The sequence below is a fragment of the Crocodylus siamensis genome, chromosome 2, assembly GCF_052110815.1.
Source record: "Crocodylus siamensis isolate JL-2025a chromosome 2, ASM5211081v1, whole genome shotgun sequence".
In the NCBI taxonomy this organism is placed as follows: Eukaryota; Metazoa; Chordata; order Crocodylia; family Crocodylidae; genus Crocodylus; species Crocodylus siamensis.
Genome location: NC_143396.1, coordinates 172,326,048 through 172,349,991, shown reverse-complemented (window position 1 = coordinate 172,349,991; position 23,944 = coordinate 172,326,048). Strand labels below are relative to the sequence as shown.

The 23,944-nt window shown below is 48.6% G+C and overlaps 2 protein-coding genes across 2 annotated transcripts in view; one reads left to right on the top strand and one right to left on the bottom strand.

Moving 5' to 3' along the window:
- LOC149871327 (NACHT, LRR and PYD domains-containing protein 3-like) overlaps positions 1-12,833 on the top strand; it is a 37,821-nt gene extending 24,988 nt beyond the window's left edge. Inside the window, exons 8-10 of the mRNA XM_090032315.1 lie at positions 577-750; positions 1,499-1,669; positions 4,514-12,833. Coding sequence (XP_089888441.1) covers positions 577-750; positions 1,499-1,669; positions 4,514-4,604 — 436 coding nt within the window. The 3' untranslated portion in view covers positions 4,605-12,833. The remainder of the gene's footprint in view (positions 1-576; positions 751-1,498; positions 1,670-4,513) is intronic.
- Positions 12,834-14,772: 1,939 nt separating this feature from the next.
- Positions 14,773-23,944, bottom strand: part of LOC149871326 (ribonuclease inhibitor-like) — a 32,284-nt gene continuing 23,112 nt past the window's right edge. Inside the window, exons 5-7 of the mRNA XM_090034609.1 lie at positions 23,111-23,281; positions 20,205-20,375; positions 14,773-18,130 (exon numbers count right to left, since the gene is read on the bottom strand). Of these exons, the coding sequence (XP_089890735.1) occupies positions 20,222-20,375; positions 23,111-23,281 (325 nt within the window). The 3' untranslated portion in view covers positions 14,773-18,130; positions 20,205-20,221. The remainder of the gene's footprint in view (positions 18,131-20,204; positions 20,376-23,110; positions 23,282-23,944) is intronic.

Sequence of the window (23,944 nt, the reverse complement as noted above, 5' to 3'; positions counted from 1 at the left end):
GCTGTGTATTGCCAGCGCCTGACACGTGCTCCCTAAAGTGCAAGGGAGGGTCTGAGAGTTGGGTTTTTTCCTACAACCATAGAATCTCGTCCATGTGTGGCTCTTCTCCCCAGTGTCCCACCTACATCTAGAGCTGCACTCGCCTTTATAGAAATGGAGCCTTCTCTTCCTCAACCAATCAGTAACTAGACTGGGCAGGATTTAACTATGGACAGGCCTTCTGCCTATGCCAAATTGTGGTGGGTCCACAAAAGGGCCATGAATGACGCTTGGGGGGAAGTCTTGGCTCACCCCTTATTCCTCACTGGCTGGGGCAGAAGGTTGAGGAACAGGCATGGCCCATTCTCAGTGAGGACTGGTTAGGAACAAATTTCAAAGTACATTTGGGCATAAGCAGGAAATCAGTCTAAGGAGTGGTTTCTCACTGGCCAATGGATAGGAGTTGGCACAGCGCCTATGGCAGGCCTTCTGGCTGTTCCCAACATAAATGGGAGAGGCAGATGGGCAGGGCATCTGGGCTTTCCCTCAGGGTATTTGTTAATCATGTGGTTGCTAATCCCCACCTTTCTTTTGCAGGTTGTGGTGGGGCCAACTCACAGTATCTTGCTGTGGGGATCTGGCAGCTGTTTTCAGGGGCAACCAAAGCCTGGCAGAGCTGGAGCTGGGTGGTAATGAACATCTGGGAGACGCTGGAGTGCAGCAGCTGTGTGAGGGCCTGAAACATCCAAACTGCAAGCTGCAGAAACTGGGGTCAGTAAGGTTTCCTTCCTCGGTGGATTTTCCAGAGGCTTCTGTATAAAGTATTCATCAGGGGTGTGTGGCCACTACTAGATGCCTGCTCCCTGAAGTGAAATGGAGAAGCTGAGGGTGATGTGTCTGTCAAGCCCCCATGCCGATTGCTCACAACATACACCCAGCTTATTCTTCACAGCCATAACCAGAAAAGGGGGAGCACAAAGCAGGAAAGAAGGGTGGCTCAGCAGTGACTTTTCTTTGTGAAGAGCTCTGAGGCCAGCCTTGCCTAAGGAAAACACTGGACTCCAGGGAACCCCATGGTGGTCTCCTTCTCTCCCATTTAACATACTTTGCCTGTATCTGGGAGTCCTCTATGGAATCCCATTAAAATATATCCTAGAAGCTCTGCCACAAAGGGGAGCCCCCTGCTCTGGCCTGGGGAGGAGACAGGGAGCTTTGGGAGCCTGCCCTAATTCCCCTCTCTCTATCAGTCTTTGGCTCATTCCAGCCAATAGAGGTGCAAAAAAGGATCCAGTATTTTCCCCAGGTTTAATAGGGGACTGTTTGGTCTGTAATTACTCTGGGCATCACATTTTACTTGTTAAAAATGCTTTTAAAAATGTCTAGTGTGCTGTTACTTCTTCCAAGGTTTGTTTAAGAGCAGTGGTCCAGAAAGCCCAGAAAATAGTGTCTCTTTTGGACATGACCGATGTAGACTAATTGAATGACATAAGCATCACTTCCTCTGTGTATGTGTCTACAGACTAAGTGGTTGTGACCTCACAGCTGGTTGCTGCAGGGAGCTCTCCTCTGTTCTCAGCACCAGCCAGACCCTGACAGAGCTGAACCTGTGGGACAACCAGCTGGGACATTCAGGAGTGCAGCTGTTGTGTGAAGGGCTGAAACATCCTAACTGCAAATTGCAGAGGTTGCGGTGAGTGAAAACTGTGTCCCTTTACTGTCTCTTTAACATAGGCTCTGGGGGAAGCATGATGTTTAATCACTGTAAAGGCAGAGGAGGTGCCACTAGGGAATGTGCATCACCTGCTACATTGCAACTGGTATCTTCACACTCCTGGAGCAATGCAAGCGACCTATATCACTTCAGAGGAAATTAGGGCTGTGCGAAGCTTCAGTCACTGATTCAATTTGGCATGATTCAGTCGCCGAATCCCCAAATTGAATCAGGAGACCCTTTAATCTCTCCAAATTGAATAAGAACCCTCTGAATTGGTTCAAAGAGATTCGGCATTTTGGACATAGACACGGTTTAAATGTTTTTTCTACATACCTCAATGTAGCAGGCAGCTCATGAACACTGTGATGGCGGGGCAAATGGAGCACTGCACAGGGGTTCCCCAGTGCGCTTGACAGCAGACCCAGAAGTGGACCAGAAGCACTTCCAGTCTACTTCTGGGTCCGCCGGGGAGCATGATCCTCCGCCCCCCTGCGCCTTCCCAGCTCAGCAACTGGTGCCTCTTTATCACTGAGCCGGGGGGTACTTCTGGTCCACTTCCAGGTTTGCTGCCGAGCATGTGGACATCCACCCCCGTGCTCCGTGGAACACTCCATGTGCCCCAGTATTGCAGCATTCACAAGCCATGCCTAGTACCTTGAGGTAAGTAGAAAAAACATTTAAAGCTGTGTCCATGGCCAAATTGCTGATTCTCTGAATCATCACCAAATCTTCAGATTCAGCCAAATCAAATTTGGGACAGTGATCTGACTCAATGAATTGAATCACTGTCCCTGATTAAGGACAAATCCGAATCAAATATAGCCCGTTTCACACACCCCTAGAGGAAATGTTGTAAAATTGCAATGTTTTTGCTATGTGTGTAACCCTGCTGGAGCATGTAGACATAACAGTTACACTGTAATAGCTTATATATAGTTATTATTTGATTTTAATGCACTAATTGCATCAGTCAGCAACTCTAATGTCATGATGCATTTCCTTTTATTAGAAACAGTCCTATAGGCAGTGAAGCGGAAAGATTTTCACTCTTTTCTCTTGCACTACCTTGCTAGTAGGTAGCATTTTTCTCATTGAGAGGATGAATATTGTAGTAAGGAACTTTCCACTCAGTCTGCAGTCAGTTCATTTTCAAGACCAGTTCTTTAAGCTGCTGCCAACCTGGACCCACTTCTGGCACCCAAGAGCTCCATGAGTGTGAGCTTGCATTATTGTGGTCTGCAGTGCCTGTTGGGGTGTGCCTACACCCCAGAATCCCTTGTGCCCCACCTGCCCCCAGGGCTTTAAGGACAAAGGTTGGAGATGGACATTGAGCAGAACAGCCGGGCAGCTCTAGAATCCTGTGACACTGCAAAGAAACCTCATAGATACACAGGCAGCTGGTAGTAAGCTGCTGTGCCAATACAGAAATTCCCCACTGACCTGCAAAAATATGTGCAGCAGTGAGAGTTTAGGTCCTGCTGGATGGTGCCATCCCAGCCCTCTCTAAGCACTGAGTAGCTCCATGGAAATCAGTGGGGTGTTTGTGTAAGTGCTCACCTTCATGAGTGAGGGCTGCACAGTGTGGCTCTGTTTGTGAAGACAGGATACTAATAAGACGTGGCGAGAGCTCCCTGGGTGGGTGGGTTGAGGAGGGAGCAGAAAAGCCATAGCTTAGACCAGCCCTTATCCCCTCCTATGCAAGTTACAAACTCCTGTTGGCAGTGAGACTGGCAGGGAAGGGGTGAAGGTGATAGATATGTCTGGGACCCTGGCAGCAGCTGGTATGGGGGAAAGAGGATAGGTGCAGATACTGTACTGTTGTCCTCTCCCTGTACAGCACCCAGTACACAGGGTCCCTGGCCCACAATAGAAAACACCATGGTACTTGTTACACAAATTGCCAATTGCTTAAATCACGGGCAAGACTTTATCAATGGGGATAAGGCAAGGTGCCATGTTTATTGATTACATGAGTTAGACATAGAGGTTCAGGCACATCATTCATACAAACACACACAAATCATCATACACATCATTACACATAGGCATACACATACACACAACGACCATTTCATCCACACATACACCAGATATAGTTACCAGCAATAGTTGCTCAATATCAGCCCAGGGTGGCCAACCCGGGCTTATTAAGTAGATGATGATGATTTGAAGATAGCAGATTTAAAGATAACAGCTGGAGTGGGGTGAACAGGTGCATCTGTGCCCTGATGAAACAGCAGTAGAGAAAGAGACTCACCCAACTTGGCATTTTCAAAGTGTTCTTATAGGGACTGGCATCCTTTGTTTCAGTGCTTTTGGGGTTTTTCCATACCTAGCTTCTGTTTTTGCAGTTGTCCTTCTTTTGTTTTCAGCTTATCTTAGCCTTGGAGTATTCTTGTCACCCATCTGGCAGAGTTTCTTCTTCTGTTATCTCCTTTGTGCCCTCGAGCTTCAAAGGGATTCTTCAGCCGTTCATTAATTAGTTTACTGACTGGTAACTTACATTTGGTGACTTGCTGCTTACATAAACAGTTAAATCTTTTTCTGTCTCTGTGCCATTCTTTCACCATTCACCCTTTTACACACACTCATACATAAAGGCTATGCAGAGTTTATTCACTTATGTCAAGCAGAAGGATACAAAATGGAGCTTTCAAGTTGCTTACAGGACAAGACTAACATGGTTATATTTCACTATTATTACACTCTATGTTAACATCAGCTACATGAGTTTAGTTCATGCTACATACTTAAGGGAGTCAGGGTCTCAGTGGTGATCTACTGGTACAAGTAACACTTGTTTCTTATGTTCCTGCAAAGGCTGAGCTGTTACAATTTTAAAGAAGAAACGAGGAGAGAGCTGGGTGCTGTGAAAGAGATAAAGGCCAATCTGGTCATAGAGTCGAACTAGTAAGCAGGAGCCCGTGCTTCAACATGCCTTGGCCCACCTGACCTGCCACTTCCTTGGAGAGCAGTAGGGGCTGCACATTGAAGAGAGGACCCTCTCACTACCAGGCCCTTCAGAAGCATATTCCAGCATGTGCGATGGGGGTTGGGGGTAGGCTTTTGAGACGACTCTTTCTACAGGAGCAGCTGGTTTTACGTCTTATGTGATCTGAACACAGAAAAGGACAGTTGTTTTGTTGAAAGGAGCAGGAAGGAGACATGGGATCCGCATACAGGGGAAGGAGGGGACCACAAGATGGAGGGGTCTGGGAACTGTGCTTCTTCTGTCCCTGTTAGGGCAGCAGAGAGACTCAAGATCCCATCCCCAGACTAGGGGGGAATTTCTGTACTGCCACCACAGCTCACTCACAGTTGTCTCTCTATCTATGAGGGTGTTTGCAGCACCACAGGATTCCATAGCTCCCAGCTGTTCTGCTCCAAATCCATCCCCAACCTTTCATATGGTTACTGTAGGCTTTTGTCAGTTTTTTCTGGAATCAAATAAAGACTATGAATCCAGAAGCTGTCTTGAGCTTTGTAATTTTCATTTCTTGCTCCCCTTGTTCATAACCATGGGATCCCCCAGGACCGTTCCCCATTTTTTCATGGTTCCAGTCTCATAGCCATTAGAGCCAATGCAATGTAGGGAAAGTCACAGATCAGCCAGCTACAAGGGGGCTTGTTTTTCCATCTTTAGATATTCTGGGAGTTTCTAAACAAATAACAAAAGAGGCCATGAAGGGCCCTGACTACCCAGTGGGAGATACAGAGCAGAGGTCCAGGTCATGGGGTGGCCAGATTGTCCAAGGGTTCAAGTCACTGCTGTGTCATGCACATGCCGTGTGATCCCTTCGGCCAATTTCCCCGCTTCTACGCGTGTCACTTCCCCACCTGTAAACGGGGAATAAAAGCCCTTCCATACTCACAGGAGTGTTGGGAAATGGCATGCTGAAGTGTGTTATACACAAGGACACTGTGAAATTAAGGTTGGGAGTCTGGTAAACAAGAACATTACAAATAATGTTGTGGGCAGAGCTGGCTGCCTGGCATTTCCAATCCCCAAGATGAGTCCCATGTGTCCAATGCACAAGCACATCAGCAATACACAGGAACACTCTTACATTACAGTGGCATGCTTGCATGGATGCATCACACCTGCAGACCTGGGAGAAAGCTATTAAAATATCCTTAAACACAGCAGAAAAACAGAGGTTTGAGTGAGATGCAAGTTACCCCATGAAAACAACAATATTGAATTGTGGGGTAACAAGTTACCCCAAGAGAACAACAATGTTTACAGTTTCATGAGGACAAATGAGTGTTAATAATGGTGTAGCATCTGCCTCCCAGGAGATGAAGAAAGAGCTTCTGGGTGGAATCTGAACTAGCAGAGAAATGGAGGCCCCAGAAGGCACTTTACAGTTCATTGGTCTGACATCAGCAGTATGCCAGGTATACAGCATTCTGTACAAGCCCCAGCATACCTCCTGCCCAGCCACTCTGGACATGCATCCCATCAACCCTGGGGCAGTTTAGCAGTCACCTACATTAAGGTGACACATAAGCTGCACATGGATGGGGAAGCAGGGCCTGATAGGTTTGAAAACAATTTTAGGTTAAATAAGCTGTTTTGTTTGTTACTTTGAACATTCTCATATTGAATGTATTTAATGCTTTTCAACATTTCAGATGACAGTGCAAGGAATCAGATAACAGATGTTCTGAAACAGGAAGCACTTCTGCAACAGGACACACATTCAGTAGACAGATCTACCCTGAACTGACCTCAAATTAGGGCACCTCAGATGCAACCTGTATCTGGGTTGCTTGCACCATTTTTAGCCTCATGTATGCATTGAAAACATCTGTACTCCTAAGGGTTTAAACTAATCTAAGTGTAATGTCAGCATGTATCTTATAATACATAGAAACAATGTAATCATTGAAATGAAGACAACGATTCAGGGCTGATCCCCAAATCTTGAATATTGGGGGTTGGCAGTACTGTAGCCTACCTAAGAATAAGGTAGAAGGAAGGCACATGGCTAGAGTGTGCTAGTACCATGAGATGGGGCTTGTGGCAACTGAGAAGTCCTCTCTCTGGGATTCCTAGCTAGCATAAAACCACATAGGGAATAAAGGTATCAAAACAAATGGCAGCCATGCGGGGGACTCAGAGAGGAGCTTTATCATCTGAAACTGGCTCTCTCCCCCATAACTCATGAGCTAGGAACGGCCTGCCTCCAGAGGAAATCTCCAACAGCCTCAGGATGATGCCTGTGAGTAAGCTATTCGAGATCTGGTTAGATATATAGCTGGCAGTAACTCAGATGCGTGATCAAAAGGCTACCTCAGCCAGACTGTTTTGCTCTATGGGATTTCCATGATATTGCTCTACCCTGTACCCTATTCCAGCCCTACCCCTTGTAACCAATAAAGTTCTCCTTTGTATCTAGTGTGGGAGACTTATTTGGAGCAGGTCTAGATTATGCCTTGGGGTCCCCTTGGTTTGGCTGACTAAGGGAGACCACTATTTGTGCTTCCAACTGAGGGAAGCATCCCAAGTTCTTGAAGTGAATCAAGTACCCTCGAGGGCTACTAGACCTGTGTTTCCCAGGGGGTGCAGAGCCAGAAACAAGCCCATCCCTGGGTGGTGGCAGTTGTACCCCAGGCTAGCGGGTGTGTTCCAGGAAGGGGGTAGCAAAGGTCAGGGGTGATCAAAGGAGGTGAGCCCCACATGCATACCCCTCCATACACATGCACCTATGCCTCCCTTTGCACTGCCATACACAAACCCCAAACACTTCCTCATACCCACCTGCACCCCATACCCACACACCAACAGCCGCCACAAACCTATACCCACCCACCACAATATACAAGAATAAGACTTCATTTTAAGTTATTGTGCAGTCACCTCTGCATACATTACACAAACACATGTAAATCAGGACAAAAGTATTTTTTTAAATAAAATTAATGACAATTGTAGATGATCACTTTTTAGAATATAATTTGGTATTTTTCTGAGATGGCAAAACCCCCTGCTGAAAGGCATATTTCTGGGGGCAAGGGGAGGGTCTTCTGGTGGCAAAGGTCAGGGTTTAGGGGCTGGGACTTCTAGTCACAAGATGGTGACCAGGGGGCGGGGCACCTGTCAAGGCATGGGTCTATCCATGCAGCCCTTGACACCTGGCCAAAACTCAGTAAGCGGCCCTCTGCCCAAAATAATTGCCCACCCGTGCTGTAACTTGATGCTATGATTCTAACCCTGTCACATAACTGCCAGGCATATTGCTCAAAAACAACAAAAGCGCCACCAGCTGCCACATGTGATGCTAGGGAACAGGTGGTTCCAGGGCCCAACTACTGCAAGGACTGTTGAAATAAACTCAAGAGATGCAGAGAAGAGGGCCGTGCCTCACACTACAGAGATAGGAATCGTAGTGGGTACATCTACATATTCGTTTATGTGCCGTAGTTACTGCACATTACGTGTACAATTTGTGAGCATTTATACACATACCTGATAGGGCTGTGCAAGTCGGCAGCGATCCAGTCCAGCTTTGGATTCGGCTGCTTTGGATGGCCGCGATCCAATCTGGAGCTCTGGACCGGGTTTCTGCCTTGATGCAGCCAAAGCTTCGGAGCCGCTTCAGAGATCCGGCCATAGGGTATAATGGGGAATCAGTGAAATATCTATAACTTTGTTGTTTTTTGTCTGATTGGGATGAACCTTGCAGGGATGGTAGCCTCTGCTGAGAACATGAAGCCTGCCAAGTTTAAAGAAGATCAATGCAGGGGTTTGGGGGGAATGGTATCCCAAAGTCTTGAAAGCCAAACTTATGTCACATCTATGTGTTACACCACAGGGGGGTCAAAACTGCAGGGGTGGTAGCCCCTGCTGTGGCCACGAAGCCTGCCAGCTGTCGAGGAGATCAATGCAGGGGAGTTCTAGGGGGTTCTGTTTTGCTCTATGGGATTTCTATGATATTGCTCTATCTTGTATCCTATTTTCACCCTACCCCTGTAATCAATAAAGTACTCCTTTGTGACCAGTGTAGGAGACTTATTGAGGGGGGGTCTAAATTACGCCTAAGAGGCCCCTTAGGTCTGCAGGCTAAGAGGGCCTTTCCTTTATGACCCCTGACTTGGGGAAGTGCCCCAAGTGCTTGTACTGGGTTGAGTACCCAATGGACTATAATGCCTGTGTTTCCCTGAGGACACAGGGCCGAGAGAGTCCCTTCTCGGGGTGCTGGCAGCACACGTTACCGCCAGGCTAGCAGGTGCGCTCCAGGAAGGGGTCAGCCAGACTCGAGGCACCCCTAGAGAGGCACTCGGAGCCTGGAAGGTGGTCGGGTGCAGTGAGGTGGGTGGCTCAATGCAGGAGCGCCCCCTACTGGCCCGCCACAAAAGGTAACACCTGGCAGCTGTTCCCAGAGCATGAAAGGAATCACATAAGACATGTTAACTCAGAACAAGATGTTCAAGGTGAGGAGGGTGAAGGTCAACTTACCTATATGTGGCCTGGATATCAGAAGTCCTGAGCACCCATCCTGATGCTCCCTCTCAACCTCAGCTGCTGGGTTTTGGCCGTTTTGAAAATCACAGGTTTCGGTGACATATCTCAATAGGCTTTGAAACTCATATCTTAGGCTCTTACTTTGAAAACTCTTGATGGAGCCCATTTAGTTTGGAATGTCTGTGTTGAAGGCTTGGTCTCCATTGCTTCCTTAAGATCCTGTGTTACAGGAAACTGCAGCCCCAAAAAGGTAGCCCTGTATTTGAGAACCAAGACGCTGGAGAAGATACATTTGAATGAGCACTTTTGTAGGCAACTGTCCAAGTGCCTGCTATCCTGTCATGTTCCAAAGAAACAAGGATCAGAAATATCTGCTCCAGGTTTTTTTGTTTTGTTTTGTTTTTCCCTTATCACTATTTTAGAATTGGTAGATATGGACTTTTACCACTGTTTGAGGTAGGGTTGAAATGTATGACATGAGTGAAGGAGAAGTAGATGGTATATTATTTCACTAAACTTTGCATATTCATCTTCACTATGGGTTTGGAGATATATTGTATATATTGCAGATCCCCAGTGCAGGATGCAGATAAAAATAGAGTTGTATGGTCCTGGGAAGGCAAGTTAAAGGTCACCGAACTAAGTAAATAATGGGTGTATCGACAACAGGATAGGGGGGAAATAGAAGCAAGGATGGACGAATGGAAGTGAGTTTGGTACAACGTAAGGACAGCAAAATGTGCTTGAAAAGTGTCTAGTTTTATACAGTATCCTACTTACACCCCCGAAGTCTTTGTTTCAAGTTCTACTGAACAATATCCTTTAGCATCCAGTGTGTACCTTCCAAGAATGATCCAGATTTTAAAAGTTACACCTTTTAAACTAATCATAACAACTCGGGAACAAACAACCTCCCCAAAGTTTATTCCATCTGTGCTGATCTAAACTGGCTAGGGCTGATGTCACACAATACTTCCAGGTTGGTCAGTGGACATTGGGTTGGGACCTGTCACTAGCTCAACAGTCATGTTTTGGTGAAATGTTTTTTTTAGAAAAGGCTTGTTTGTTGAAGTCAAAACTGCTTGCTGGGTTTCAGAAAAACTTTTGTCAGGAAGGGGTTCTCAGGTGCGTGGTAGAATTTTAGAATATTTAGAATGGCCAGTATTAGAACCAGCAAGTCCTGCCGCCCAAAACAGGCACCAGTCCAGGGCTTTCAGCTGGGACCCCTGGTCCATGTTTCTGGTCCAAATCAGGAAGAGCAAGGGAGACTTGAGCCAGGGTCCTTTTTATCTAGAACCATGACTGCATGAGTTTAGGGCACATGCTTGCTTGTTCAAAGCTGTAGCAGATTCATAAATGTTTCCATGGTTCAGCAACTAAGGGGCAACAGAGATGTACAGCAGGTCAGCCAGGACCACCTGAGGCTCTGAATTCAAGCAGTGGCTTCTCCTTGTTAAGGTTAGATACTATTGACCTCAGTGAGGACAGGAATGGGTGTTGTGGGTCTGATTCAAAGCCCCATTCTCCTGAATAGGGTGAGGAAATAAATGCAAGGAGTGTAATGGTGGTGTTTGTCCCACAGCTGGCATAGAGCCTTGTTTCCATTCCCGCAGCTGCCAGGAACGCCGCCTTATCAGGGACTGGTTACCTGAAAGTCCTGAGGGGAGATGGCGTAAGGAGCACATGCAGCAGCAAGAGGTGAGGTGGTGTAGTATTGAGCAGGGATTCCTCCAGCTGGATTATGCCACCCTGGTCCCCTCTGATCACTGAAAAACTTCAAAAAGATCAGTGGGACTATCTGTATGGGTAACTGTTCACCTACAGAGTAAGGGCTGCACAGTCCAGTCCCATCTGAAAAAAGCAAATTCACAAGTCTTGACCTAAGCCCCTTGGGTGAGCAGGTTGTGCAGCTGCAAAAAGGGTACATAGACTGGATTAGCCCTTCTCTGCCCCGTCTCTCACCTGACAAACCCCTGCTGGCAGAGAAATCATAAGGTAGGGAGTAAAGATATTGGATATGCCTGCCAGAAAATTCAGGCTTATCAAAGCCCTTCTGAGTGCACATTTACATGTGTGCCTGCGTGGGGAGCAAACTGAACCCAACAGGAGCAGCTGAATTCAGGCCTGCCTCTGCCCTGTTCTGCTCCCCTGCAACAGCCAGGAGGAGCTCCAGGCTCCCCTGTGCACCAGCTCTGGGCTGGGAGGAGGCATGGGGCTTATCCCCAAACTCCAGAAGGCAGGAGGAGCTGTCCTGGCTCAGTAGGCAACTCCATCTCAGCCAGGGGGGTGATCAGGCTGGCCCCAAGTTGTGGGGGAAGGGATGGGAACACAAGGTGGGGGTGCTGTTTCTACAGGTACTAGAAAATGGTGCATTAGACTAATATGCTGTACAGTAATTGCTGCACATGTGTAGATAGTGACAGTTTACTGCACATTACATTGATGTGCAGTACAGTATCTTGTGTAGATGCACCCATTACTGCTGATAGAGGAATGGTTCTGCTCTGAGGATTCACAGCTTTCTTCTTGTACACTGAGTGCAGTTTCACTTGAGGGCCACAAAGTGTATTTTTCAGTGTTACTATGTAGAGATGGGAGCAGAACATGCCGTGCTTTATCCTGCTCACTCTGGATTATTCTCCAGGACAAGTCTTGCCTTATGCAGTTTGGATGAAGCCAACAGACTGCTACAACACAAGGGCTGATCCCTGTCCTCAGTTACATCCATGTATTTCTGCTGCCTCATGGCAGTTAGTCATGGTCAGAACTAGGATCATTGTGCCAGGGGAAGATTTTTCCTGCAGATACCTAAGGGGATGCAGAGAATAAAACTGCGTGAAATGTGACTTAAAGCATCCTGGGCCTGATTCTCTACTCCAAGAACCTCTGGCTGGACAGCTGTTTCTGTACCATCCTGGTTGAAGAGGGTATGATATTTGAGTAGGGAATTTCACCAGTTTGTCCCTAAAATTGCTGCTACTGGAGTCAACAGTAAAATTACCATTGATCTCAGTGAGGACAGGAAGGGGTATAGCGGGCTTGATTCAAAGCCCAGTGAAATCAAAAAGAGTCTTAGCAGGGTGGTTTTGCACTCATCCTGCTCTCGCCAGCCAAAATTGCTGATTCATAAAAAACCCACACAGCAGCAAATGGGACTTAAAGAGACTGAGCAAGGCACAGGCCACTGAGAGCACCTGGTCCTCCCAGACTCTCCAGTGACCCTGGTCTTCCTTGTCTACACATCACAGGGTGACAGCAGCCAATAGCCCCATCTTACTGTCTCTGAAGCTAGCGTACCTTGTCCTCCTGAACTATGGTGAATGGCTCAGAGAAAACTTCTGCTCCACACGCAGATGTACTCAAAAAAACCCCAAAAAACCCTGAAATATGAGGACATGAAGGAACTGGAGTGAAGAATGATGCAGGCAATATTTTGATGGTGGTCCAGAAATGAAGAGAGCAAGCACCTCTGGGAAGCTATACAGGGTGTCCTCCCAAAGGACATTGCAGAGCCAGAGGTATCAAAGGAGGGTGATGAGCAGGGATCCTGGTTTTCCCTGATAAAAAATCACAAATTCTCTGACAAAACCCCCAAAATCTGTTATTAAAATTAAAAGCCCCCTGCAGCACCCTACAACCCTGCTGGTGTCCCTCACACCACAACCCCCATGCCTTCCCCAGCCCTGCTGCTGCCTCTCACTGCCCCCAAAGCCCCCCCAGTATTGCTGGTGCCCCTCACTGCCCCCACAACAGCCCCCCAGCCTTACTCGTACCTCTTCCCCCCCACACCCACAGCCCTGCTGGAGGGGGTCGCCAGCTCCCAGGGCTATGGGGCCAGGGACCCAAGTCTGCAGCTCCCTGTCCCCAACAGCAAGCAGCTGCAGCAGAAGCAGCATGGAGCCGGCTCCCCCACTGCTGCCACCTGCTCGGGTAGGGCCAGGGCCAGCTCCTGGCTCACCTCAGCCCTGCGGCTGTGGCAGGGTTAGTGTGCAGTTGTGTATGGGGAAGGCTGCCTGCACACTAGGTCCAGGAGCCAGCTGGGGATGAAGGGAGGTGCAAGGGAGAAGAGGGGAGAGGCGGGCATTAGAGGCATGTGCAGCAGAGCTTGCCCAAACAGTGTGGTACAGGTACGTTCTGCTCCTGCCCCCCATCTGGCCCATGGCTGCCCCTGCAACATTATGCGTGGGGCCAAGCCCCATCTGCCTGGGGCAGCTCACATCATGCTCAATTTTGTCTTCTAGCATTTGATCTGCACTGCTTCCTGATTGCACACTTTCTCTCTTCCTATTGGAGCATGATCTGCCAAACTGGTGTACCAAGGTGGGGAGATGTCACTCAGTGCTTGGTGCCTGCCTGTTACTCTTGTGGGCTCTGTTCCCTCTCATCCACACTCACTGTCTCTTCTGCTTCTTCACTCCCTTCCTGCAGCACCAAGCCATCACCCCAGGGATGCCAGGGTTGATAGGGATGTGAAGTTACAGGGGTCCATCCCTGCTGGCATGGTGGAGGTCACATAGGTACAAAACCCTGGGGAGACTGGTGGGACAGGCAGTGCCACTCTGCAGGATTTGGTGGCAGTCAGAGGAGCAGAAGTGCCTCAGGCATAGGAAGCTTTTTGGGAGGCAGGAAAGAAAGATCTCAAACCCTGCCAAACTTGACAGAGGGTCATGTGGCAGGTGGTACAGAGTCATGGTGTGCCTCAACCCTTGTCAGGATGGTGCCCACTGACCGGAGGAGTTCCCAGGATGCAGGCAGGGCACCTGGCAGCTGGGTGTTGCAGTCCTGTAGAGCTCTTGGGAAGGGGTTCCAGCAGGAAAGCTCCCAGGAGACAGGCAGGGCAGATGTTTTGGTGTTTTAAGGCTCCTGGGCAGTGGGTATGGTAGATGGTGGTTGCTGCAGGTCTCCTGGGAAACAGACAGGGGCAGGACCAGAGGCTTCTGTGTCTTCAGGTGGTAGAAGCGAGGAGGACTGCAAGGCTGAGATTGCTGGCAAATGCATGCTCAGCTCCTGGAAGAAGTCCTGGACTGCCTCCTGGCCCTCTTTTTCCTGGTCTTCTCCAGGTCTTCCCTAGGTTCTAGCTCCCTGAAGAGAGACCAGAAATGATTCATATTGACAGTGGTGGACAAACCCAGGTGCCCAGAATCTTGGACTAGAGAGACCAGGATAGTGCCCTCATCTTATTTTCCTTGAAGTGGCCTGGTATCTGAGTGCAAACCCCAAACCTTAAGTGGCCGGGTATCTGAGTCTCAAGTCCCAAACCCTGCTGGTATGCCTGGTGATCTAAAAACCAGCAAACGATCTGAGCATTTGAGATTAATGAAAGCTGTCTTTATACAGTGTTTCCTTCCTTCTGCTGTGCCTTTTGTGCTGAACCTGCAGCAGGGTGCACCTCCAATCCAGTCCTAAGTCAGCAGGACAGCAGCAAGAGTGGAGTTTCATGCTGATGTGAGCTGTAAAAGTGCCTCCCTGGATTCCACAGTAAGTGTCTCATGCATCTACAGATCTAATTTGCCAGGGGTTGTTATGACCCTCCCCGCAACCTTTTTGCCCTCCCAGAAAGGGAATGAGAAGAACAGGAAAACAAAGAAGAGTTTTTGAGGATCAGGCTTAACAAAACCTTTATTTGACCAATACAGCAATGGCCTGATATCAGTAAACCATCAGGCTGCAGCAGAGTAATTGAGGGGGCTTCACCTTCTGCTGAGAATCTGAGATCCACTGCAGTCTGAGATCTCTTCTCAGGGCCTAATCTCCCACAAAGTCCCCATGCTTATCAGTGATATGAGCTTAGGGCTCAACATGATGGCTCAAGTGATGTGAGCACTGAGGTGCATGGTTGACAACCCAGAGGCTACAAAGTCAAGGCCATAGCAGAAGCACTCAATGGCACAGCCTGTTAGGTTCCAATGAATCTGTGAATTCTGCTAAATACCTTGTCAAAAGGACATGAGGAAGGAAATGATCAGCATTAGTTACATAATGCTGGACCTAAGGTCTATAACCTATTCGATAAAATAAAATATAATGAACAGCCAATCAGAAAATAAGCACAAGGACCTGCTGCTATGCCCAGGGTAAAACGGGTACCTGTGGCTTATTTAAATAACAGAATGCAGACTACAGCCTAGAATGTAACTGGTTCAGTGTGTTGCCCAGCCTAGAGGCCTACACACACAAGGTACTCCAGGAACGTCTAGGGTTTGGCCTGTCAACAGATCCTCTGGACCCCTTACAGAGTGTAAGTACAGGAAAGCTGTTTCTCAGAGCTCAACAAATGCCACCCTGTGGCACAGGGTCCTTGCTATTTTATCAGGAATAAGAGACCAGCACTATTTACCTTATGGCCAGGAATGAACCTTCCAGAGGTCAGTTTCTGCTCTTGAACTGTCCAGATGGTACTTCCTCTATCCCCACACAGTGCTTAGACCCTAGGCCTCACCATCAAGCTGAATATAAACCTTAGAAGCTCCAGCTTTAACCACTCTTGAGGCCTGCCAGAGCCCAAGCCCAGATGTGTTTTGGAAACACTTTAAGACCTTCCTGTTCAGGCAGGCATTTAGCAAATACTACTGTGGGCAAAGCATACCCAAGGCTCACAGAGTCTGTGCGCCCTAGGCTGCATGGAGCCCTAGTGGAGACCAGTGCCCCGGTGGTGGCAGCATTACCACAAGCTTGTGGGTGTTCCCCAGGAAGCGGGACAGCCAGCTGTAGGCACCCTGTGAGAGACTCAAAGCAAGGTTTTTGGACCTGGCACAGTGAGGCAGGTAGCTCTATGTAGTAACACCCACTACTGTGCTGCCACAAAGTGATGAGACAATGTTTCTTGTTCCAGGATTTTTACTGAACACCAGCAAAACAGAAATATACAACTGGGATAAGCAGTTGTTAGAAATGGCAAACTGTTTTCACCAATTAAGCAACTATGGAAAACAAAACAAAAAACCCCAACCAAACAAAATCCCCATGCATGTATGAAACCACATAGCATATCATGAATGACACGTGCCCTGGGAGGCTGGGCGGCACAGCAAGCACCTACAAGCAGTGGTGACAGCACCGGGGGCATGGCAGTGGTGAGTGGGGAGCTCCCGCAGGTGGCTACTGAGGTGTTGGGGGGGTGGCTAGTGCTGACCAGTGATCACCAACCGACTGCAAATGCCACCAGCAGTGTCAGTGGTGGCAAGAAAGGTGGGGGTGGTGAGCAGTGACTAACCACAGGCACCGTTGGCAGTGTCAGCAGCACTTCTTTTGGGAGGTGCACCACCAATTTCAGGGGGTGCATGTGCACCCACATGCACCCCGTACGCATCACCAATGTAGCATATTGTAAAAGACACATGGCAGGTGTTTATGCGCTGGGAGCCACATGCCCCAAGGATTGCATGCAAGGCATGGGCCACCAAGGTGCATGCCATATGGATACTTCTTCCAACCCTCTCCCCCAAGCCCTGCTGCACAATGCCCCACCCCTCTTCCCCTCACACCCACTGCACTTCATGCCTGTACAGGCACCTACCTACTACTATATCGTGTAGGCACGATGCTGCCCCGATCCACATAAAGTCCTGGATTCACCCTCAACTTCCTGTGCAGTGCCCTGCCCGCTGAGGTGATGGAAGGAAGCAACACTGAAGGAGGGAGGGCTGGAGACTCTGGAGTGATGGGGGGGAACAGCAGTCACATAGGAGCCCAGGGTCCACAACATAATTCCTCTTGGGCCACCAGTTGAACAGCTAAAAGAACAGACACTGCCAGCTGGCTTGAGATGGTCCATGAGTCCACAGACAACATTTTACAGAAGCAGGACACTAGCTGCTGTGGTTCCCCTGCTTTACCTGTGGCAGCTTACGGCGTTAGGTCTATGTTGTGTCAGGGCTGAGGATAGTCTTATGTAGAGTTTAGATTATGGTTGCATGGGATGGTTTGGATAGGGATGACCCTGCCTCAGGCAGAGGGTTGAACTAAATGGACTATGGAGGCCCCTTCCAGCCTGAATTCTCTATTACTGTGATTATCTGCATGTGACATGCAGCAGATCTGAGAGAGAGCAGGGAACATGAGGGCAGGAATTAGGAAGCAAGGAACAGGGAGCAGAAAACAGTGGAAATTGGGATGGCACTCAGGGAGTGTGCAGGGCTTACCTTATGATATGCCTGGCAAAAAAGTTGGCCCCACTGAGCTACTATATCTCCAAGGAAAGGCAGATATAACAGTTATATTGGATATTAAATAATAGGTCAGTGTGAGCGCATCTACATGAGATGTTTACTGCGCATTAGCCTAATAACACTGCATAGTAGCATGTCATGGCAAAAACCATGGTAATAGCTTACTGCATAGTGTTATTAGGCAAATGCACAGCCAACATCACTACATAACCATGAGCTTTCACTACTGCACTTTTACTTAGTACTTTATTAAGGAAGTACTACACTAAATGCGCAATATCTAAGGTGCATTAATGAATGTGTAGATGGGCCCTGTAACTACTAACAATACAACTGTAGCAGAGTCATTGCAGTCTTCACACCGTTTCATGCACAGGATAAATTTGCTGCAATTTAGCTCACTTGTATCATTGCAGGAGTCTGCAGATATAATAGTTGCATCATAATGACTCTTTTGGAGGTGGCTGTCCATAGACTTAGACCAAACATGGGGCAAATCAACTCCTCTGATCCCCAAGCAGGAGGGTTGGCCCTATAATATGCAACCAGTTCTTTACCACAGGAGCTGAAATATGTTGCTGGAGTTCCTGTGAGTGGACAGAATTCTCCTTAAAGAGGACGGGAGTTGTCTCTCTTCTGTACCCCTTGTTACTAAGTCATCTTCTAAGTGAGCACCCAGCCTTGAAGCATGCAGGTGAAAAAGATCCAATTCAGGTCTATTCTATGACCAAGTCAGGTTTTAGCTCTTTCACAGACTCCATCTCTTGCTGTTTACCTTTACTTACATCAAAAATGTTTAGCCTGTTGGGAAAATAAGAGAAGTAAAGGGAAAAGTCAGCTTTCTCTACAGGTATCACCCCTGAAAGCTCTGTCCCGATGAAGTACAACACATAACACACCATAGTGATGTTGCCCTGGTGCCAAAGCCCTCAGTATCTTTGTCACCTTCACTCCCTGCCTGGCAAATCTCACTTCCAGCAGGCGCTTTTCATGTGAGAAAACTGAGGAGAATAATTGGGCTAACCCAGAACCTTTTCTGTTCCCTCTACATTCAGTAAGCACTGAAGGGGAGAGAAATTCTTTCCTCCATCTGAAGAGTGGGATTGTGCAGCCCTTACCCATGGGGTCAGCACTTATACAGACAGCCCCACTCTATGGGGATACTCAGTGGTCCAAAAAATCCAGGGGTAGCTCTAAGAGACTTCTCTGACCTCTTAGTTCACTATCTATGCTGGTCTGAAATAGCATTTCACCTAACACTTTGGGAGTTTGGTCAAACAAAGAGCTTTGCAATCATTCACAGCCACCTGGGATTGTTGCCAAACAGCAAACTGGATGTACCAAGATAACTGGGCCTGCTAGTCTTTTCAACAATGAAGCCTGAAGAGATGGGCAGGCTGAGGAGGACAGAGAAACTTGGCTGCCCAAAAAGAGTGTCCACTTCATAGGCAAAAGGTGAAAAAATAATTGGGGGTGGAGGGGCTGAGTGCACGCCCGCTCCATGTCGTCCCCAGGAAGAGCCCAGCACAGCCCGGCAGCTCCTACAGAGGCGCAGCACCGAGCAGCCAAGGAGAGGGCACGTGGCCCCCTGATCTTTGCACAGGGCATAGGTGGGCTGCAGCTGCAAGGTGCGCTCTGTCTGCTCCCTGCCGCCTCTGAAAGCGGCGCAGTGCGGTGCCATGTGCCTAGCTGCAAGGCCTGCCTAGCAGTGGGACTCACATGGCACCACACTGCTTTCAAATGCAGCAGCAAGGCATGGAGCAGGCAGAGCGAAGCATGCAGCTGCAGCCTGTCCATGCCCCATGTAAAGATCAGGGGGCCGTGTGCCCCCCACCCTTGGCTACCCAGCGCTGCCACTGGGCTCTGATTCACCGTGAATGAGGCCCTGGCTGGGCCAGGTCATGGGGCAATCAGAGCCTGGCAGGTCATCCAGGTCCACAGTGTGGGGAAGCCAGCGGGGGGGGACTGTGGCCCCCCTCCCCCAGCTCCCTCACAGTGCACGCAGCGGGGGGAACCACCTGCCTGCACCTCTGGACCAGCCACCAGGCTCTGATTGCCTCACAACCCAGCCTAGACCCGTGAATGGGTTATGGGGCAAAGCCCAGGTCATGGGCAATCCCCACAGTGCAGCAGGGAGCCCCTGACCCTACCCCACTGATTCCTGCTCTCTGAGGGTCTCGATCTGTGTCCCCCCCCACAAGCCCAGGTAAAAAAAACCGGAAAGAAACTAACCTGCCTGCTCAGCCGGCTATGGTCCTGGGTGCACAGGGTATGTGTGTGTGTGTGTGTCCCTCCCCACCTGCTGCAGCAGCTTGTGGCTGGGTTGCCCTAGGGCCCTACCTGCTTCCTCCATTTGTGGGGGCTGAGCCAGGTTAGTGCCCCGTTTCTGCTGCCAATGGATCACCTTACAGTTATTGCTGCTCGATTTCTTCTTTTTTCCTTTTTCTTTGGCTTTTCCCCTTAACATTTTTTTCCTTTTCCTATTCCCATGTCAAAATGTTAGGCATTACCAGGGATTAGTCCTTGTGATAGTGGCAGAAAATTTGAGCAAAGGCAAGTTATTCCAGTCAAACTGTGAAAAACTCCTGCAACTATGCTCTCATTCACAATGAGAGGAAATAACAGCCCACATACTAGTATGAAAGTGGATGACATTTACAGTGTATGAAGGGTCACTGAGGGATCCCACTTTTATTTTGTAAAATTGGACAAGTATATACAACAGTAGGATTCTCTCCCACTCCTTCTGAAGACAGTAGACAAATTTCAAGTAGTACAGATTAATTTGTAGTACTGCTGTGATACCAGTTGAAAGAACAATTACAATAGTCCACAGTTAACAGGAACAGACTAAAGGGAACCAGCTGTTACTTACTGTATTTTCTGCAATTTTCAGCTGGGATGTTTCAGCCCCTCACACAGCAGCTGCACTCCTGAATCATGAAAATCATTCCTCCCCAACCCCAGCTCTGTCAGGGTCTGGCTGGTTCTGATCACAGAGAAGAGCTCCCTGCAGCAACCAGCTGTGAGACTACAATGCTCCAACCTAGTAGAGATAAGACACAGAAAGATAGAAAAATGACTGTTTGCTTCCTACCTGTCTGCTGTGATCCTCACTGATGAAGGAATCTGTTTAGGAAGAGCTTGTTTGTTCAGAAAGGAGGCTATGGACTATAATCCCTGTGTTGATTCCTTTCCAAGCACTCCATCATATCAAACTCTGCATGTTTCTTATGGTAATGGTCAGAGGGGCTGAATAGAGGGAAGCAGAGTGTTGGGAGGGTGGAACAGGCTAGACAATCACAGCAATACATGATAAGAAAACCTATAAAGCCTCTTCCATTGTTGGCAATCTTATTCTTCTTTGAATCAGCAAATAAAAACTAATGATTCGGCACAACTTCATTCCCCTGGTATTCCCCAGTGCCTACAACCATGACCAGGCATGTGGCAATCTAACCCCTTCCAAACAGTACGAAAAACTGTGGGATTTTTCTTACAGTTGAATGCGTAGCTACATACAATGCTGATGACAGGATGCCATCTCCAGAGCCTGGAAGCTTAATACAACTAGGGGCTCTGCCCTCAGCAGAGATTTCCTGGCTGTGTGAGAGAGGATTTCCTCTCTTCCATGTTTCAAAGGACCTATTACACAGTAATTTTGGGCTGTGATTTAAGAGCTCCTGGAGCTCTTAACCCCTGTATTGTCTGCACATCAACTAATTGTCTGCCTGAAACTAATTTTAAGTATTCATTAGGTGGCTCAAAGCTATGCCACTCCATGGCAGGGTTATCTCTAATCTGTTACCCAGCTCATGTTACACTTAGATGTAGCCACTTTAAGCTACCTTAGTGTAAACACCCTACCTGCCCCCATTTACTAGCCCAGGTTGGACCTATACCCCCCAGCCCTCCCCAGCACCCCAGGTCTCTGCTCACTGCCCTCCTGCCCTTCCTCTCTCCCCTGCTGACTTGTGGCTGCTTGCCCTGTCTGCCTTGGGAGAGCAAGCAGGTGTGATTGGCTAACTGGCAGTGACCTAGCCCAGGGGTTTCAAAGGGGTAAAAGATGATTGGAGGACTTGGGATTCCCTTTCTGCACCAATCAGGCCCCAGAGACTCACCCCTCCCCTCCCCTGTGTCCCCTGATTGGCCCCTTGGGTCACCTGGAGGGGGATAAAAGGGGCAGTGCAGGTTGGCTCAGGAGAGACCAGTGGGGGACAGCAAGGAAGGAATTTCATAGAGCTGAGCCAGCAGCAGCAGACTGAAGGAGTGGGACCCTTAGCATGCAGGCATGTGGCTGGCAGGAGAGGCTCTCCACTGGGCTCCAGGATCCCTGAGGAGAGGCTGCAGCCAGCAGGAGAGGCTCCCCAGCTCCAGCAAGGATCTGAGCAGCAACCTGAGAGGTTCCCAGCTCTGCTTCCAGCTCCTCCAATCAAAGGCCAGGCAGCTTGATGTGAGGTTGTAGCTCTGGGAAGGTCAAGACCCCTGGCAAGCTAGAGCAGTGGTGGCTGTGTGGCAACATTCCTGCCCACCATGTGGAAGATGTGAGTTCAAGCCCTACCTGAGGTGACATGGGGTGAGTGGGCTAACAAAAAGCAAATCTTCTTGCAGTAGAAAGGGCCCACTGTGTCTTTCTCCCCCTCCAGGTACTAAGGCCCTATATTTCCCTTGATATTTTGTGCCTTTTTATATTTCACCAACCCATATTGTTTGTTCTGCTGTTTGTGTTTTATAGCTTGTTAACCCTGTTTTTTTGTCCATGATTGTAAGTGTTAGAACCTTTGTTGAATCCTGCCCCCTTGGGGCACTGTAGTGTCCACTATACCCTCTGACTTATGCCTGTTAAGTTCCCAGTATTGTTACCTCATTAAAAGGCATATGGTTAAGTCCCCATTGGTGGTCTGGCTCTGCTCTACAGGGGGAGGAGAGTCCATACACCTCCCACAGTGCCTGTGCACCTGTTTTGATCCCTTCAGTTGGAAAGGGGGTACCTCTTGGAGTACCACCCGGGTTACACAAGGAAGGGTTGACCAACCTGCCTAGCTCCCACTGCTACTGCTGCTGCTCTCTGGGCTAGATTTGGGCCAGAGAAGAGCAGTGGTCTGGCACTAGGGATGAGCCCCTGCAAGCAGGGGGAAGCCCAGAATGGGAGTGGGGAGGATTCTTACCTTTCAGGGCCCTGTTGGCCTGAATGTGCAACTGCTCCAAACCCAAGGTAGCACTAACACCAATCAACATTTAGGCACCTCAGTGTAATAAGGCCCAGACACACTAACAAAGGCTGGAGATGGGATTTAAAATGCTTGGACCATAAAGGGATTCCCAATGAATCCCAGAAAAGGGCCCTTTTTACAGCAGTATATTTGGGCACATTATCTCAGTGACTAAGCTTGCCCCTCCAGGAATGTGGCATGCTGTTATGCAGCATCAAAAGCCCCCTTGAAAATGAGTGACCAGTCCAGGGTCACTGGACTAAATCCCCTGAATGACATACCAGCATCCTAGCCACTAGACCACACTGCTTCTCCCCTTTCCCCGCACCTTGTCCAGCCTGAACTTGGCCCCATCAAGTACTCATTAATGAGGAGCCAGTACTCTTGGTTGGGACCTCTTTTACTCATTTTCCAAAGGCCCCAAGCTGCGTACATGTTGTAAGAAACTGACTCTTAGATTCTCCATGTTGTAGGGGAAGCAGACATTGGGTACCAGGCACATAACCCTGTCCAGTGCTTTCCAGATAGGATTAGGGTGACTACACAGAGGAAGCCAACTATTTCCTACCACAGTTTCTGTAACTTGCAGTTTGGGTGATTCAGTGCCGAACACAGCTGCTGTTCTCCAGTATCTCCCAGGTCATTATCATGCAGTCGCAGCTCTGTCAGGCTCTGACTGGTTCTAAGAGCAGCAGCAAGATGCCCACAACAGGTGTCAGTGAGATGGCAACCCCACAACCTGCCAAGAAGAATTATCATAGTATGCACAGAGTTCATGGCAGCTGTTCTGATATGCAGCCCTCCCCACTTCACTGCCAGCCCCTCTGCCCGAGGATTCAGCATTGAGAAGTCTTGCCTTGCACTATGTTCTAAGTCCAAGCCAATGCCAATGAGAAACAACATTGGGTGCCACTTCCAACTTATGCTTGATGCCCTCAAGAACAGAGAGACTTGCCTAGACATTTTAAACCTTAAACCTCCACCATTAACCAGTAAGGAATTATAGGTGGCAAGAGATTTAGGTGCACCTCAGGTACCAGCTGCACATCTTGCTCACTGATTTGCACAGAGGACCCTGATAAGTATGCAAAAGGACAAAATGATACTGACCCCAGTTTCTGTAATTTGCAATTTGGATATTGCAATCCCTCACATAGCAACTGTACTCCTACATCCCTCCCCCAAGCTTGACTGAAAATTAATACAAGCCTAGGGACCCACTTCATTTGCAGTTTTGTGGATTTTGCAGAAATAGCAAAATCTAGGATTGTCCATGAAATCCAGAAAATCTTCAAAATCAACAGCAACAAAACAACTTAACCTTGGGTCCTTGCTGTCAGGAAAAGGCGGCACCAGCAGGCAGGGTAGCACAAAGGGAAGCAGACAATATGGCATCTGTCCC